Source organism: Mustela lutreola, chromosome 3 (assembly GCF_030435805.1).
Source record: "Mustela lutreola isolate mMusLut2 chromosome 3, mMusLut2.pri, whole genome shotgun sequence".
In the NCBI taxonomy this organism is placed as follows: Eukaryota; Metazoa; Chordata; class Mammalia; order Carnivora; family Mustelidae; genus Mustela; species Mustela lutreola.
This window is the reverse complement of record NC_081292.1, coordinates 57147031-57165638: the sequence shown is the minus strand read 5'-3', so window position 1 is coordinate 57165638 and position 18608 is coordinate 57147031. Positions and strand designations below refer to the sequence as shown.

Sequence of the window (18608 nt, the reverse complement as noted above, 5' to 3'; positions counted from 1 at the left end):
CCACCCAGGCGCCCACAGGGACCCTTTAAAAATAGGAACTTGGAACTTCTTTGCTTCCTCATACTTGGAATAAATCCAGATCATTTTTGTTTTGTTTTGTTTACCATGGCCTGTCTGGCCTGACCCTGTGTCCCTTACCTCACCTTTCTCTTGTTACTCTATTTCTTACTGTTGTTTAACCAGGAATGGACTCTCGTCTCAGAGCTTGGGTACCTGCCATTTCCTTATCCTGGAACTCTCCTGTGCTTGGCTTTCCCCCTCAGTTCATTCAGATCTCTTTGCAAAGTTCAGCAGCATCTCTTGGCACTCTCCATTCCCTCATCCTGTTTTCTTTTTTTCTTCAGAGTACTTCCAACTTCTGAAATTGTCTTACACATGTTTATTGTCTATTATTCCTCCAAAAATGTAAAAAGGGGTTTTTATTTATAAGTACATCTCTGCCTAGAGAAGAATGCCTGTAGGGACTTAATAAGTAATTTTTGAGAGAATGATTTATTTCATTCTCATTACAGTCCTAAGAGATAGATATTACTGAATGCCCACTTCATAGGTTGACCAAATTGAATCTTAGAGGAGTTAAATAAACTTACCCCAAACCCACTGGGTTCTGAAGTTAAGAGAGCAGGACATGCCTTGAGTTAGCTTTGACTGGTATGTATTTCAGATATGATCAACTGGATACATTATATACACAAGTAGCAAATCTGATTGGAGAACAAGTTATGCGGGAGAGAAAAAACAATGTATAAAAGTTTTTATTTTCCCAAGGGGAGAAGCTCACAGGTGATGGTTACATTCTTGAGGCTAAAGAAATGTATTATATAGCTAAATAGGACCCAGTTATAGAACCTTGAGCCCTGAGACCACTGGGGAGTAGGAATAGAAGAATCAGTATTAGAGCAAGTCTCCTGGCAGTGTACAAGGAGGCAAGGAACCAACGGGGTTTGGGACTGTTGGAGCAACTTAGTTAGCCAGTAGGCCTAGGTCTCTGCAGTAAGTTGGAGTTCCCTGAGGCAGCACTTGAGTACAGAAATCAGTCATAAACCAAATGATTTTAAGTTGAATACTTCCTGCCATTAGTGTGTTTGTATGCTTACAAGCAAGAATAGCAAAAATGGAAAACCATAAAGAAAAATAATGGAGAGATGGTATTAGATGTGATTGACATTAGGCTGGTCACCCAGCTCTTCCAGGGATGGGTGTGTTGCCCAGCTGGGGGAGTGGCTGAGAGGTATAAGTAAAAAGGCCTGACTACTTTGATCCAATCGAGGCCCAAGTACTTCAAGTCCCCTGCAACATGTACTTCTGCAGAACCTCATCTGTGATAGTAGATTTAGTTGCTCAGCTAACAAAATGTCTCTATTGGTACACTGGCACCAAGAGTGGTAGGTTCTGGTTGTCTAGTGGTGAGCACAACAGTCATACTCCCTGGCCTCCTATGGATAATCACTTAGTGAGTGGGTAGAGGTTAAATAAAATAAAAAATTAAAAAAAAATATGGTACTAAAGTGCCATTAGTGTCTGGAAAAACATAAAACCCCCATAATATTGACAACTCTATTAGTTAACATATATGTAAAGTACTATTTTCATGTTAAAATAACAATATGGATATTTACTCAGAGCACTTTATCAAAATAACACCACAACAAAATTATTGGTATAACAAAATATTTATTTATTTAATCCTTTTAAATCTTTAATCTAAGTCAACCACTCAGTTACTTATGTTCTCATCAACTTAGATCATTGGCAAAATCAAAGAATACATACAGACTTTTGATATGAAAAAGGCAAATATGGACTCTAGTAGGGATCTTTGTTTCTACCTGCCCACCATCCACTACTCTTACAATGGCACCTGACTTTCCTGTGGTGAACTGCCTCTCTCCTACTATGGGTCCACGAGGTATACATCTAGTAATAAAGATTAGTACTTTTCTGTCCTGGCTCACAAATGTGTAATCCCAGGCAGACCAAAGTCAAAGAGGTCCTGGATTTAGCCAGAACTATTACGCAAGAAGCTCTTATTCCCAGGGAATCAGAAAGCCGGCAAAACATCAGTCTGGAGCTCCTGGTGGCCATTATTTTGCCTAAGAAGGAAGCCAACTGAATCCTTTAAAAACAGGTTTTGGAGAGTAGCTTAAAATTACAACTGGGGCACTAGATCTTAAGTCTCAAAACAACAGGGTCTTATCATTGTCAGATTATGACGTTATAATGCCATCTTTGAAAATAAATACACACTCATCCCAAGTCTCCGAAATCATTTTAGAATCTACCCTCTTTCTAGGAAGTAGCAAAATGAGAGAATGTTTTTAGTAGTCTGACAAAAACTGTCCATTATTCTCAACATTAAAAACTGAATGCAATGATTTAAAGAAAAGTAATACATTACTGTGTGCATAATATATACAGAATCATGTGGTTTCTAGTGATTAGAATTTCGTACTTGCAAAGGAATAGAAGACAGTGGCTGAGAAGCACATCCCCTCCTAAACAGTATGCTTAGGATGACTAATATTAAGGATTTGAACATAATACAGTTTTCCTCAGAGGAAACAATCTTAGTTTCTAAAGAGCATTCACTTCTGACATCTCAATTCCTGATTTTAGTGGCTGCACACTGTGTACCTCTGTGCCACACTTAGGACAAGTAAAGTACACGTCAAATAAGAAACTACTTTTAACACAGTAGTAACAGAAGATGTGCTCACATCCTATGGTGTGAGGCATGGTGGGCCACTCTCCACACAGAGAACACTGTTTGCCACTGGTGGATAACGTATTGTCACTATTAGAAGCACCAGTAAGAGGAATACACCATGAAGACAACTTAGCTTTCAATTTCTGGATATTAATAAGTGGTAAGAGAAAAATCAGAAACTCAGCAAAACCATGCCAGAGAAGTTCCCTATTCATATACTCAAAGCCAACTTCACGTATGTTTTGGGGCTTGCAAAATACAGAACGAATGCCTAGGAGACGTTCTGTCAAAGTTGCAAACTTGCCCCTCTGAAGGAAAATCAGGAAATTAATGAGCCCACCTAATTTAAAAAGTCCAACCATGATATTTATACACTGCCTGGCTTTCCCAAATGATGCCAAATGACGGTTTCGAAATAGGTCATAGCAGCGCTCTTCCAGCCACGTCCCGCCAATTGTACACACAGCATACCACAGCTTCTGATTCTTACTTGGTGGCTGGTACCTCAGCTTTGGGGAAAAATCATTTTTATACTGAATATTCAAAATGGATTGTCCCACAGTGGCATTTTTAGAATAGATGGTGAATCGCCACAAGAAAAGCCACAGTAATGCTTTCACCTCTGGTTCAAAGTGGGCTAACAGCCCTGGCTTAAATCCATGAAAGCATTGAGAAAACTGGGACCAAACTAACTGCTCCAGGGCCTTGTTCAGTTCAAGCGCATCCAACTGACTTATTCTCAGCACTCTGTTCATCCTTTTCATGTTCTCTTCTCTGGAAGCCATGTCTTCTTGGAGGGTTTCTAGGGGTAAAGTACAATTAGGGAACATCAAACATTTGCAAGCTCGTACCATCTCCTCAACCTACGCATCTCAAACTGCAATACCCAAATGACCAGGGCCCACTGAAGATGGAGCTGGCAGTAGTTGTCAAGCAGCAGCAAACAATCACCTCTTATATGGAACCTTCCCTTTCTTCCCCCACTCCTCCCTCCCTCCCTTCTTTTCTTTGCTCTTCTTCTTCTTCTCCGCCCCCGCCCCCCGCCCTTTTCTGGACCCTCTTCATCAAAGGAATAACAGGTTATAGCAAGTTGTACCCTTTTTCCACAGATATCTCCATGTAATCCTCCTTGGTCATTTTAGCAGGGAGATAATAAAATCCTGATACTAACAGTGATGAGCCTAAATAATAACATGACTAATGGAGAAATACATGAACTTAATAAATATAGAGAACTCTATGGAACATTCTAACGGATGGTAAGTCAAGACCTCAGGTTAATTGCCAGCACTTCTACTGACTCCAAAGGTATATATATTTTTTAACAAGTCATTTAATCTTTCTGAAATATGTTTTATTATCTATAAAGTTAGGAGAAAAAATTAAAAAAACAGTGTTTATTATGCTATCACACTATGGCAGAAACTGAGTACTAGCACAAAACAACATGAGTGCGGAAATGCTGTTATTCAGATATTAAGAAGATACACATCATACAGTCTTCTAAGAAAAACATGATGTAGAAGTATATACAAAGACTATTTCATAAATTAACTAAGGAATCCCAGAGGTACTAAGGGGACAAAAAACTTTTAAAATGAATTAGAAAAAGCTGATTAATGGTTAGCTAGGTATGACTGACTCATTCAAAACACACTTATTAAAATGCCTATTATGTACATGCCACAATGACTAAAACACTCTGGCTGCTATTGTCAAGGAGTGTACAGACCAGGTTAGGTATTTTACTTATTATTAAAAAAACTGGTAAATTCAAACTATGACAAGAAATCTGTTTCAGCTTAGTTTCTAAAATCAGCCCTGAACACATGGAGCTTGATCTAGATCATGCACGATTTCTGGGCCTTCAAAAGGCCTAGTGCACTAATTTAACACTAAGTTATAGAGGGAGGCATGTATCCCACTTAAGTTCATTGTCACCGACAGTGTGGCCATTGTGATCTTGGACAAGTGACTTTACCTAGTTCTGCTTTATTTTTTTCACTTACAGAACTGAAGGCCAGAGATAAAATGACCTCTAAGTTCTTTCAAATTCTATTTATGATTTTTACTAAAAAGATATTAAATGTAACTTGTTAGAAGTTAAAGCACTGAAAGGTACATCCTAAAATAAAGTTGTACCTCTTGAAACTGGGGATGTATTTGACAATTAAGGAGGTTTTGGTTTTCTGACAATTACAAGGTTTTACAGAGGATGTTTTTATCTATCTATCTCTTTATTTATGCAGAGGATGTTTTTAAATTATTCATGGATCTTAGATGACTTAGTGGCAGAAGACTACATACCTAACAAGTTCAAGCATAGGAAACAAAAGCGCCTACTGAATAATAGGTGTTTATTGCTGCTTTCTTCTCAGTCTAGATACTTGACAGGAATGCTTCTCTCCCATAAACATCATCTGCCTTCTAGGGTCATCTCACCCTTTTTCCCTTTCCTGCAGTCCCTCAAAATTTCACAGTTTAGAGGTATGGGGGTGGGCGGGATTTTGCCACAAGTTCTGTGAAATCCTTGCCTCATACTAGCGGGAGCTATAGGAAAAGAAGACGGGGGTTAGAACCGAGGTTCCTTTCTTCTCTCTACAAATCTCTTCAATCCCCAAGGTTTTGCTCTTTGCCCCAAATATTTTTCTAATCCATTCACTACCCTATCCCCTGCAGGCCTCTGCCTAAATTCAGCAGCTCTCATCTCTCTGTTGGATTACATCTAATTGGCCTATCCCACCTTCTGCCTTTTTCAGTGCATTTCCCACACTGCAGTTGTTCAAACACAAGCCTCCCAAACTATCCCAGCTTGCTTTCCTGCCTAACCTGTTGACCTCTAGTCATAAGGTGCCCCCTTTTCTTGTTCCCTAGTGAACATTTATGGTCTGTTCCCTCTATCTGGAACAGTTCGTTCCTGTGTTTTATTGAAAAATTCAGTTTTCAGTTTTTAAGTACTAAATTTTTAATAGGGGCTTAGGCATCACTTCCTTCTGACTCTCCAAACTTGAGTTGGCTGCCTCTTCTTGCTGTTCCCTTAGCACTCCATTCTTCACTTTCTTGGCCTCTATGTACTGTACACAGGCTACTTTTTAAATTGTCTACTTCCTCCACTAGAAGATTAAACCCTGTTGCAAAGACAGAGTCTTGTTACAGTTGAATTTTAGCAACCAGCACAGCACTCAGTGCACATAATGCACACTACACGGACTAGATGAAGAAGATAAAGAAAGGGTAGGTGAAGGACAGAAAACACAAATCCTACCCAGTAGCCTTTAAAATTATTTCAAATTATCGTATCTGGACTATCGATTATTACCTATTTCAACATGTTTGTCATACAACTGCTGTTTACCAGTTACTGCTATAATAGTAAAACTGACACAGTCTCAACCCCTGGTGGAGACTACAATGTAGTGAGGTGAGGGGTGGGTAAGAATGTGCTATATAAAATAATAAACAGGCAATTACAATAAGGTGTTAGGAGTGATATGCAAGGGGAAATTCAGGGCATTATTTTTGTCATTAGACCTCAGAAGGTCAGAGAAAACTTCAAAGAGATAATATCTCGACAACTACCTGAAGGATCAGCAGTGTCAGTCTGGTAAAGGAAGGTAAAGGAATGTCATACCAAGCAGAAAGAGAGCAGGTGACAAGGACTGAAGGTGCAAGGACAAAGGGCTGGAAAGGAAGACAGGAGACCAAAAGTAAAAGCCAAATTGTGGAGACTGTATTTTATCAAAATGGTAATGGGGACTGGATAGTTTAAGAAAAGAACTAATCAAGTTTTTAGACAGCTTGTTCTGGCCACATTCAGAATGGATTTGAAGCTGAAAAGACTCGAGGCAGAGAGACCAGTTAAGATGATTATATGATTATTAAAGTGATCAAGGAGAAAGTTCTAAATTATAAGGGTATCAGCAGGGATGGAGAAAAACAGCTATCTTTAAAGCCATGAGTTAGAAGTGACATGGTTTAATGAGAAATAAGCCAAGAATAACTGACTTGAGTAACTACATGGTGGTAGTCCAGCTCTCTGAAATAGGAAACCCATGCAGTGATACAGGTTTCAAGGGAGAGGTAATAACCACAGTAGTGTCAAAGATCTGAGGCTCCTATGAGACAGCTAAAGCTCAGTAGGCAATTGTGTGGAGACAGGAGAGAAAATCTGGGTGGAGATTTTGTTGGGGGGGAGTGTGTCCCTCCGGTAGGACTATCCGACTTTAAATCTACTTGATCTACTTAAACGCTAAGATCAGGAAGGCAGTGAACTAAGCAGGAGCAGTAGATCCTGCCCACCTAAAACACGCTCTGCTTTCTTTGTAATAATATAATCTTATTCTCATAGTTTTCCTGTTCCAGCTAGCATGGCTGTTCAACAGTTTTATTCACTGGCATCACATCCATCTTTGGGCTTTCAATCCCTTCATGCCACAGTCTTCACCATCAGTCCTGTCCTTCTTGGCTACTGGTTTTCAAACCTGAGCATTTATCATGATCACTTAGATTTCTTAAGACTGTAGTGTCTCAGAGCCAGAGTTTCTGAATCAGTAAGCCTGGAATGGGAGCCAAGAATCTGCATTTCTAACAAGCTTCCTGGGGATGTTGAGAATGAATGGGCTAGTCACTTCAAAGTGAAGTTCATTAATTTTTCTGGCATATCTACCATCCATACAGCTCCATGCTGCCTGCCAGCCCTCACATTTATTTCTGTTTAGTTCTCATCCCTATATCCACAAGGGCTGTTACAAATCTTACACTGACTCTGGCTCCCCCTTTCTTCGGTTAAGTAGATCCTGTGAGATTAGAGACTACTCCATGAATTCCACAAAGGCTATGGACATCAATACATCCTAGCCCTGCTGGGTGCTTGGGATGCAAAGATAAACAAAACATCTTGGCTCTCACTTAAGGACCCTAACCAAGGTCTAGTAAGCGAAGCAGGCAAGTAAACAGACAACTAGGATACTAACAAAGGCATATGGTATCACAGGTTCTCAAAGACAGTATAGAACATTTGAAACTATCTCAACAGAAAAAGAATTCTAAAATCCATGCAAAAAGCTTCAATAAATATTATTATTCTCACTTTTCCTGCAGTTTACAAATTTTCTCTAGTTTATAGGCATTATGTAATTGAGGAAACAATTTTTTTTTTTTTTTAACCCCAGAAGCAAACTAAAATCCACAAAATGTTTGCATACATTTACCAAATCATCTCTATTACCTCATTATTACCTCTGGGATAAAGTACAAACTTCTCAGATACAACCTAGCCCAGGTCTGTGCCACCCCCCTCAGTCCTAACTCTGGGCCTTTTCCCATGTATCCAAAACACTCGCCTTCCCTGCCAACTCTTCCCACTGCCCACAACTCTCTGCCCTTCACATTCCAACTTTATTTCAACATTCTCTGTGAAACCTTCATAACTATCTCCAACTCCTATTATCACCACCTTTAACTTTGACAGCAATTGTCTGTGCCACTCACTTGAGCCCTCAACCATCCTGTGATTTCAGTCATGTCAGTACATCTTCTTTCCCTAGTTTATCTGTAAGCTAGTTAAGGGAAAGTGCCTTATCTTACACTTATTTCTCAAAGCACCTGCCACCTAAAAAGAGAACGATTTCTAGCTCAGTTTCACTCATGCAAAATTCTACAATCCTTCATGGTGTGTGGGAATATAGCATATGACTTCTCTACTGTCACAGTGTCTACAACTCTGTTATCTTTCCCAGATTTCATATTCTGCAGTCAGCAAAGGAAGTTCTCAATTATTGTCAAATTACCCTTGAAAGGCTCTGACCATACTGGACATGGATAGAAGTTCAGCACTACCAGATCCCTCCTCTCACCTCTCTCACATCCCAAGAATTGGACTGGATAGAGTGCTATTTTTTTTGAGTATCAGTTAAAATACATGGCCTGTGTTAGAGGACCAGTTATGCCAATTCATGTATCTTTAAAGATACATGAGTCTGACTGATTAGAGTCATAATCAGTTCTGCATTATGGCTGATGGATTTGTTACAATTGTAGAATAAACCCAAGGATGGACTCACAGTAGGTGCTCAATAAATGTTTGTTGAATCTATGTGCAACAGAATGAGAAATTTGGTAGTTAATTGGTATACTGACTGAATACTATATGAGAGCATCTGGATGAACTGAATGGTGAGGGAAGCCTTCTCTTCCTCAGGTTTCCTACTCATATTTAGTGAAAAACTGGTCTGAGGGAGTGATGTCTCAGAATCATCCATTTCAAATACTTCATTTCTGGAGGAATCATACTTATTATTTAGCAAACATAGGAATTTTTAATGGCTGCCAGAAAAGGAGACTTAACACACTCTAACCAATCCAATATTTAATAATCTTTATTATCAAAAAATTCTTTCTTATCCCTTCTGTTACAGTTTAACATTTTTTTCCTTTCCTCTTTTTCTCCTTAGGCCTGGCCTCAGTGTAGATTAACAACAGCTGGGCTCGATCTCCTCCCTGTGTAAGACTCTTTAATGGACCAAAAGACTATCATTAAACTGTTCTTCAGCCTTTGCCTTTCCAGATGAGTAATTTCTCTATTTTTTTTGTTTTAGGTTTTATTTTCCAACATTTTAGTCATTTTTGTGACTTCTTTCAGTTGTAAACATAGAACAGACACTGTCCATTACACACCATAGTCAAAGCAGAATACTCCTCCTTTGCTCTACATTCATATTTAGGCAACTTGACAGTAGAAAAAAGTATATTTAAAATCAATCAGACCTGAGCTCCAGTTCCAGCTTTGTTACTTATTTGTTATGTGATCTTAGAAAAAGTCATTACCTCAGATTCTTTTTTTTCTTCTTAATTTTAGGGAGAGGCATGGGGGAGGGAGGAGGAAGAGAAATCTCAAGCAGACGCCATGCTGAGTGTGGCACCCAGCACGGAACCTGATGTGGGGCTTGATCTCACGACCCTGAGATCATAACCTGAGCTGAAACCTAGAGTCCAATACTTAGCCAACTGTGCCACCTAGGCACCCCTACCCTCATATTCTTCAAAAAGTTGGGAAGAATAGCTACCACACACACAAAGTTGTTGACATTAAACCCAGATAATGTTATGAAAGTCTGGAAACTGGAAAGTATCATTATTACTACATTATTGCTGCTTTGGCTAGGGATGGGCATAAGAAGAAAAGGAGTCTAAGTCGATTTTGGCAAATTTATTTCAAAAGACTGAAATTTTCATTATTACTTATATTAATACCTCAATTTGTGGTGAAAGAACTTTTTTCTCCTCCAGGAAATACTAACCACAAAATTAATATATAATTGTGGTAGTAAACAGTGAACATGATGTCACTATTATGCGTGCACATGGAGGCGGACTAGGTGGGAAGGGACAGAGACATGGTTCAGTGGAACACATCACACTCCTGTATCTTATCTGAAAGGAGATTATGGAGGGGGAATTCTGCGAGCCTGGGGATGGGCTTCAGCATGACCTGCTCCTTGGATATTTAACCCTCATCGATATGGTAATGCCTATTATCAGGAAGCAAAGAAACTTCAGGAATGCACACTGATAATATCTGACTCTAGGGTGCTTTGCTGAAATAGGGCATGGTACAGGCAGTCCACAGAGGCATCCAATTGTGGTTCATCACTAACATGTCACACTCCATTCCTCTTCCTTTCTTTTTTCTTCTTTTCAGGCAGATACATTCATTCTAGAATACTGGCTTCAGAGATGCGTAGGGCCCAGCAGTAGAAGAAACTTATAAAATAGAAATAACTAGAAGTTTAATCAGTCTGATCATGGAAACCTTTACCCTCCACTGCTGTACAACAATATTTGCCCACAATATTTTCTGTAAAGCACAGAAAAATATCATAAATGCCTTGAAGTCACAAAGTTATTTTCAAAATAATATAAGGAGTGTGTTTTAGTGAACACTAATTCTCTGAAAAATGGCTCAATTTAACTAATATTTTTTGAGTGCTTACCAAATGCCAAGCAATCTCCTAGGTACCAGGGATTTAAGCCAAAAACTTAACTCTCAGTTCACTTCCTTTTATTCAAGCTTTTTTAAAGAAATAGAACGTTACTATAATCAGGACTAACCAAAACAAAGAATGAATCTTGAAATGTGAAGACACCATGAAGGATCACAGAACTCCCCTGGCAGAAAAGAAAAAAAAATGACATTTAAGACACAAGAACAGGCTGTGCAAACCCCAGATATGTGCAAGCCATGAAACCTGGCCATGGTTTATCTGGGAGATACTGGGGTGAGTTTCAAAAGGATATGCCTCCTTAGTGATTTAACCTTCATTCACTGTGGCTGTGCCTGTTACCTGGAAGCAAAGACTCAAGTCATCTGCCATGACTGAGCAAAACAGGCCAGCAGGAGAGGCTGGCCGAAGAGTTAACCCACTGCAAAAAGCCCACTGTAGGGAAACCGGAATGATTTCACAGGCATGAACAATCACTAAGGAGAAGAGACATAATGAGATATATTTTTAAAAGTTGAATCTATTGATAGCAGAGTTCAAGAAGAAAACAAATGCTAAAGCTCCTGAAGACCGGTGAGAGGGTATGTACTACAATACAAGGCCCTTAACGAAGGTGCTAATAACTTTCTAAAAGAGTTAAAGTAATGGACTGCTTCATTAGGAACTAATCAAAATCAAAAAGATTATGGCGCCTTCACATTTTTGGATCAAAAATCCCCCCACTTCTTTTTTTTTTTTTTTTTGTAAACCAGTACTTTCCTGATTCTGTTACACTGATTGCCATCCACACCCAACATTAAGCCAGTCTATTTCTACTTACCTTCAGGAATTTAGTTTAAGTAAGGTTTAGTGATCCCCATATTACAGGTTCTTGTAGATTAGTATCTAGTTTCACAAAAGTAGGCTCCAACTTGAATAGTTAAAAAAAATACAAACTAATCTTTTTCTTTAAAGCTGGGATTGTTCAGAATTGAAACGAACACCATCAGATTTAATTCAAATTGATTTTTCCAGAATGTCAAAAAACAGGCAATACCTTTTCCTACTCTGCCATGAAATCTCATTCTTTTAATACACAATTCTATAACCCTTTCCCTTCTCAATCCCCATTTCCCAAATTGCACTAATTTAAGATTCTAAAGGGCCAACGCAGAGGGAAACATTTATAGTCATGCAAAGAGACTCATAAAAATAATTAAAAGTGTAATTGGCATTACACAGTATGTGTTTAGTGAAGGATACTACTACATTAAGGATATGGAAAAAGATAGTCAAGGCAAATTAAAGCATCTATAGGGTTAGTCTGATTAACTTATCCCATAAATATGTTTAAGACAAAATGATCTAGCACTAAAAACTATTAAAAAGGTCCCCTGCTGACGTTTTATCACTAGACATGTCATACAGCTTTTCTTTCAGAAAAAAAAAAAAAAACCCTGAAATTAGTTTACGAAGAGCAGTAATATATAAACCTATTTTTAAATAGCTCATCCTTTTTTTTTTTTTTTAAGATTTTATTTATTTATTTGACAGAGAGAGACAAGAGAGACACAGCGAGAGAGGGAACACAAGCAGGGGCAGTGGGAGAGGGAGAAGCAGGCTTCCTGCAGAGCAGGGAGCCCGATGTAGGGCTCCATTCTAGGACCCTGGGATTATGACCTGAGCCGAAGGCAGACACTTAACGACTGAATCACCCAGGTGCCCTTATCCTTCCCTTTTATGCTTTCTATTACCCCAAATAAAAACTTTGTCATCTATATCACATCCCAAAACCAAAACAAACAACTGAATCACACTAAAGAAGGAAGAATTTTCAGAATGTATTTCTGAGCTTATACTGAGTATACTACAAATTATGAATGAATGTATTTTATTTAAAACATGTTATTGACAGAAATCTATCAATAATAATGTGAGTATTGTCAAGGGCCTGTCAATATTAATGTAATTATGATTAAGAGGATAACATGGATTTTTAGCTATAATACCAAGTAACATCTCCTACATTGCTGCTATCAATATACACATTATTATTGACCTGTTCCGAGACTCTCAGTACTAGATGTATTACCATTAGGCATATTTGTCAATGCATGCTGCCTACAAAAACTCTACATTTAAATTTACAGTCCTGTAAACTTTGTCAGCAGAAACATGTGATTCCCAAGTATCCTCTAAGGTACCAAACCCATGTATGCACCCACTGCCAAGCCATCCTTTTTCAGATCCACAATAATGAACTAGTTTTTAGTATGACAATGCTGCTGCCACACTATCCTGAGGGTTCAAGTAATCAAAATGGATGAGACAATATACTAATTTTTTTCCTTTTAGGTTTGAAAAAATTTTAAACTTATGTTTCATATTATGAGGTTATGTGAATAAAGTTCTATAACTGGAGATCTTAAGCTTTGAACCTACACCCTACTTTTTATTTCCTTTGTGTAGTCAGATAGATTTACTGTCCATTGTATTGAAATCAATACTAATAAATGGGACATGCATCAAAGAGGGATTTAACAGGACACCGATTCCCAGAACACATTTCAAACATGAGCAAAAGAGAAAAAGCTATGACTGAGACCCATTAGGACACTGTGACCTCTGGCACTGTGAATAGGCCTAAAAATCAACAACCAGAAGTTCAAATCCCACTTCTGCCACAGGCTTGCTAAATGACCTGTCACTACTCTTTTGTTCTACTCTTTCATCAAATATAAAGCAAGTTTCAATAATTTATAGATATCAAATGTTATATATCCAAATTATGCTCTTTGGATACGGATAGGATATGTTGAAATTTTAAAGTTCTATTGTAGACACTAGACTTCTTCTAGCTATATACTTAACGTAATCCTCATCAAAACCCAAACAGGAATTTTCTTTTTGGGACTGGTAGTGAGTACACAATAAAATGTTTTAGGATAAACTTCAAAATCTCATAAATTGCTCAAAAAGATGAACAAAGATCAGTAACTTGTCCTAGCAGATGAGAAATATAGATATATTTTTTAATTTGGGAAAAAAGGGAACTCAAATCAAATACTACCATCATCAAGATTATAATTAGTCTTAAACAACTGAGTACCCTATTTCATTTACTTATTTAAGACACTTATTCAAGTATCTAAAACTAACATCAATGTTTCCCTCTGGTTTTTTTAAACCTTAAAACAGAATTTTCAATACCCTGGCCTAGCTTTACAAATACATTTTTAAGAGAAAAGCATGGCACTCATAATCTTCTCTTTTAGAAAGTTGATACTTCTGAGTCTTTAAGAGAAAAAGCATGTTGTGAAAATAAAAAGCAGATGTTTGAGTGAATATGGGGAAAGAGAGTTAAACTGGTTCTGATTAGTTCTGTATCTTAGACCAGGTTCACCAACAGGCTGTGTGACTTTGGACAAGTCATTTTATCACACTATACTCTCTAGCAGTTAAAAGATACAAAAATAAATTTCAAAAAATCAACTTTGAAAAGTCTACCTATCTAGAATCCTTATAAGAACTATTTTAGGAAACCTTGGAAGAGGAAGAAAAAAGAACAGCCATTTCCAACTACAGAAATGAAAATGCTGAGTGTGAAAAAGGCTAGAGAAACTGCAGAAATTAGAATGGAACATGAGAGACAGAGACACAATCATAGAAAAAAAAATCAAAAAAGCAAAGCATCTGGAAGACAATACCCACCAATTTATGAGTTTATGACTGAAGTACATGTATACCGCTTACCAGTTATCAAGTGCTAACAAGGGACTATCATACCTAAGTATCCTTTGCAAAATTAAATATTAAATCATTTGATCCTTACCAATATTATGAAAGAGGTTCTTTTATCATTTACATTTTAAAACAAGGAAACTAAAGCACAGAGAGATTAGCTGACTTGTATAAATCACACAACTAGAAGTGGCAGAGCCATGCTCCGAACTAGTGTCCTTGACTGACAAGGTGTGATGGGCCTAAAAGATGAACAGAAGTACTTTAGAAGGACACCACAGGACATGCAAATGGGGCTATTTTAAAAGTCTAAACACTAAGAGATAGACATGAACTACAGCAAAAATTACACTCCAAGAATGAACAAACAAAGCCACAAGAAATATATGAAGCAACTAGATCTTTAAGTACTCCATAAATTTAGAAAAGTGCTCTAGAACCTAAGAAGAGAATTTTAAATAACTTGCAAATTACTGGCACACATGTTTAACTGCATATTTTATGGCATTCAAGACAACATGGAGGGACACCTGGGTAGCTCAGTTGGTTGAGCCTATGCCTTCAGCTCAAGCCATGATCCCAGGACTCTGGGATCTGAGTATCTCATCAGCATCTTGCTCAGCAAAGAGCCTGCTTCTTCCTCTGCCTGCTGCTCCCCTTGCTTGTACGCTTTCTCTCTGTCTCTGACAAATAAATAAATCTTAAAAAAAAAAAAGAGAGAGAGACAGAGACAGAGACAGACAGACAACATGGAAATATCCACAAAGGAACAGAGGTATTAGCAATGGGAAAAAAAGAAGTACCATGTAATACATCATTGTGTGTGAGGCATTATGTTTTCTTCACACTCTTTATCTCATTTAATCCTCATAACACAGTAAATACTATCATGTCCATTTTAGAAGAAAAAATTAGATGTGAGGAGATTAACAACCTGTTTAGGTTGGACTGACAATCAGTAAATTTCCGGTAAACAGTAGAGAAACTGTGGAACACACAAGGGAAGTTAATAAGTAGTAAGAATATGTGGTAAACCTGGAACAAATTCAATCCCACAGAGCTCAAAGCAAATTTTTTTTCGCTCAAGATCATTCAAAAGACCAGACTGCCAGTCAAGCTTCCAGGACAGTAAATGGGGAAATAAAGCAAAGGACTGTGGTAAAGTTGCCCATGTTGCCTGGGATGCATCTAGAGTACATTCTCTCTCCCTGACTCTACACATGTGGTCAGAAAACCATTCAAAGAGCCTGAATGCCCAATATGAACAAAGGGAGTATGTGGGTGAAAAAATGAGGCATGAGCATTCATTTAATTGTTATGAACACATACTATATGCAAGACAGAGGAAATGCCAATTCATTTAACACTAGAAGGGAACAGTTATACAGAATCATACAGAATCAAAATGGAATTACTTGATAGCTCTTGGGTTTTTTTGTCTTAATAGTAAGAAGACAAGACAGCATGGATGAAATTTTATCTCACCTTATTCACAGGCAGTTAAGAAGGGAAAAGTCTGAAAAAAAAAAAGAGAACATATTAAATAGAATAAAGCGCAATATAGAAAAGGGCATTTTGATTGTATAGATGGTAAAGGACTGAAAAGTTGTTGATTAACATTGCACAATGGGAAGGACAGAGGGTGCTAGACATCGTCTTCCCTGCTTCCACTTCCACGTAGAGAAATAACAATACTGGCATTTGCAGTGCCAGGATTACATGGGGCAAATGGAGCAGTACAGAGCTCTTCTCCAGAGATTTCTTCCACATACCAAAGGAACTGAAGGGGAACATGGAATGTTTAGAAACTGCTGTCATTTCACAGGAAGGAGGTAAAGGGGACATCCAATTTGTTTTGAAGTTGCCCAAGATAATCAAGGGAGGAAAAAAAAAAGGAGCAAGTGATTCAGAGCAGAACTTTCGTTCAGAAATAAAGATTGTGCATATGGCATACGTTTTCCGTATGCCATAGGAACCTGAGCACAGTGAGTGCAAGAGAGAAAGAAACTTTAAAATTACCTGAAGCTGTGAGAAAAACATGGGGCTGAGACTTAAAATGCAAATTTACTAGCTATGCAATGTTGGGCAAGGCTGTTAACATCTTTAAGATTCAGTCACAGAATATGTAAAATGAAAAATATCTGCCCTTCCTATTGCAAAGATTATTATAAGCTTCAAAATTAAGCAAAAAATTTTATGGCTAAAATACCAGGGAAGAAGGAATAGAGAAGAATAAAGAAATATGATTATGATCACAAAAAATTAAATTTGAAGTTTGTATTTGTTAAACAAATTAGACAATATAGACCTGTTTTTGACTTTTAGTAATAAATTAATGATGAATGTATCTTTTACTATTAAAAAAAGTTACTAATCCAATGAATACACATTGGATACAAATGAGTACTCTGAAACAGAATCATAATGCTAGAGGTAAACCCAGATCACCTAGTCTAAGATATGAATTTAAATTTCTTAACAGAAACACGTTTCAAACAGAACACATACAAGAGCTGTTCTTGTGAAAAACAGCTGTCTGTTTGGTTTGTCTCTCCCCTGTGTGCCTCCAGGAAATTTATATAGGAATTCTTCTTCAGAACAGATTTCAAATCACAGATTGAATGCTACCCCAACCCCTAAAAATGAAGAGAATAAGGCCATGAGGTAGGGCTGGTCAAAGGAAACAGAGTCAGGACTAGCACTCTATGTTCTTTACTTAGTTTAGTATTCTTTCTACTATGTCCTGTTACTTCCATTTTCTTTATCTTTTTTTTTTTAAGGAAAAAAATACATACATAACAAATAATAATAAAATAAATAAATAAGCATATATGTACTTTTTTAAAGGTTTTTGTGTGTGTGTGTGTTGTTTTTTTGCTTTTGTTTTTTACTTCTTAAATAATTCCATTATCTTTCTTCTTTTCAGTCCCCTCTGACTCAAATCACTGAACTCTAATAGTTCTGGATCCATGTATTTGATAATATGGGCAGATCCGAGAGAAGATAAAGTGAAAAAAAAAAAAAAAAGAAAAAAAAAGAAGTCGACCATCCCAAGTTTATTTTGTTCAGGTTTAACTAACGAAAACACATTAGGGGAAGACGTTTAGACTGCAAACTGTGGTGTCGATCAAGTCTCAAACTTCCTGTAACTGCCTGAAATGGTTAAGGTAAAAAATTCTTAAGGGGATCGCAGAATACCAGAATATATTAGATGTGGACATGCAACAACTTGGTCTCGGGAAAAGCCCTTTCACTCAATGTGGTATTTTTGGAAAATGGGACCTAAGAAAAAGAAAGAAAGAAACCATGTCTTTTAACTGAAAGCACCAGAAGAAAAATGTCAATTATTTCCGCACTCTCCGTTATCAAAAATCAGTGTTGAATATATAACAAACTAACAGCAAGCAATTATGTAAGACCATTCTCAACAGCTCTTCTTCCCGAAGAAAATTAAAACGGCTTCCAAGTTCACAGGCTTTCAATAGAAACTTAAGCATGGACCTCAATTTCTGTACCAAATATAACACTTTTAAGTATGCGCCATCCGATATTACGTAGTTAGGACACCGCGTAATGTTTTAGAGCCACTCTTAAAAAGCAAATCTCCCCCCGGACAAGGGCGCGGAGAAGATTTTGAAGTATTGCAGAAAGTGATCTCGTGGAAGGCAAAGGAACTCAAAACTAGCTGTGGTTTTTTGTTTTTTTGATTTTTTTTTTTTCTTTTAATGGTGCCATTCTGAGACTATTTTCAGGAGCTCGGGCCTACTTCATTGCCTTCCCCAGATCAGACTCTGATTTTGCTTCTTCCAGGAAAACAGAAGCCCATAAACAGACAAACTCAAGCTAAGGGCGACAGCGACAAGGTCGCGAAACTCCACGCCCTCCCAGCTGTAGGGCAGACCGCAGGTTTGCACTCCGGCTCTCTCGGGCAGACACTGACCTTAGGAGTCTGCGAAACGCCCCCGTTCCACGTAACTTTCTCTGAGACATTTTCTGGGAAGCTTGGCTTCTCCTAGCAGAACCTGGATTACCCAGGCTTCCGGAACTCGCGGGCTTCCGGAGCGACGCAGGACCCGGAAGTGTCTGAGAAAAAAGGGGAAATTAAACCAAGAACTAAGCTTCCGAGCGCGGCCCAGCAACAGCGATCGCGGAAGAACCGAAGGGCCGAAGGGCCGAAGGGC

At 38.0% G+C, this 18608-nt stretch overlaps 1 protein-coding gene across 7 annotated transcripts; it reads right to left on the bottom strand.

The window, feature by feature from the left end:
- Positions 1-1654: 1654 nt before the first annotated feature.
- Positions 1655-18520, bottom strand: PEX2 (peroxisomal biogenesis factor 2). Of its 7 annotated transcripts, none has more exons than XM_059166174.1 (5): positions 18368-18518; positions 16936-17063; positions 15913-15943; positions 14958-15127; positions 1655-3509 (listed from the first exon to the last, which is right to left on the bottom strand). In XM_059166174.1, the coding sequence occupies exon 5, from the start codon at positions 3490-3492 to the stop codon at positions 2575-2577; it is 918 nt and encodes a 305-aa protein (XP_059022157.1). In that variant the 5' UTR covers positions 3493-3509; positions 14958-15127; positions 15913-15943; positions 16936-17063; positions 18368-18518; the 3' UTR covers positions 1655-2574. The 7 variants fall into 7 exon arrangements, with proteins under 7 accessions (XP_059022157.1, XP_059022158.1, XP_059022160.1 ...); XM_059166175.1 differs by lacking the exon at positions 14958-15127 and adding an exon at positions 10817-10873; XM_059166177.1 differs by lacking the exon at positions 16936-17063 and having other exon boundaries at positions 18368-18520.
- Between the last annotated feature and the right edge of the window lie 88 nt (positions 18521-18608).

Coding starts and splice junctions, on each gene's coding strand:
- PEX2 (XM_059166177.1), bottom strand. CDS start 3,492: ATGGCTTCCAGAGAAGAGAACATGAAAAGGATGAACAGAGTGCTGAGA.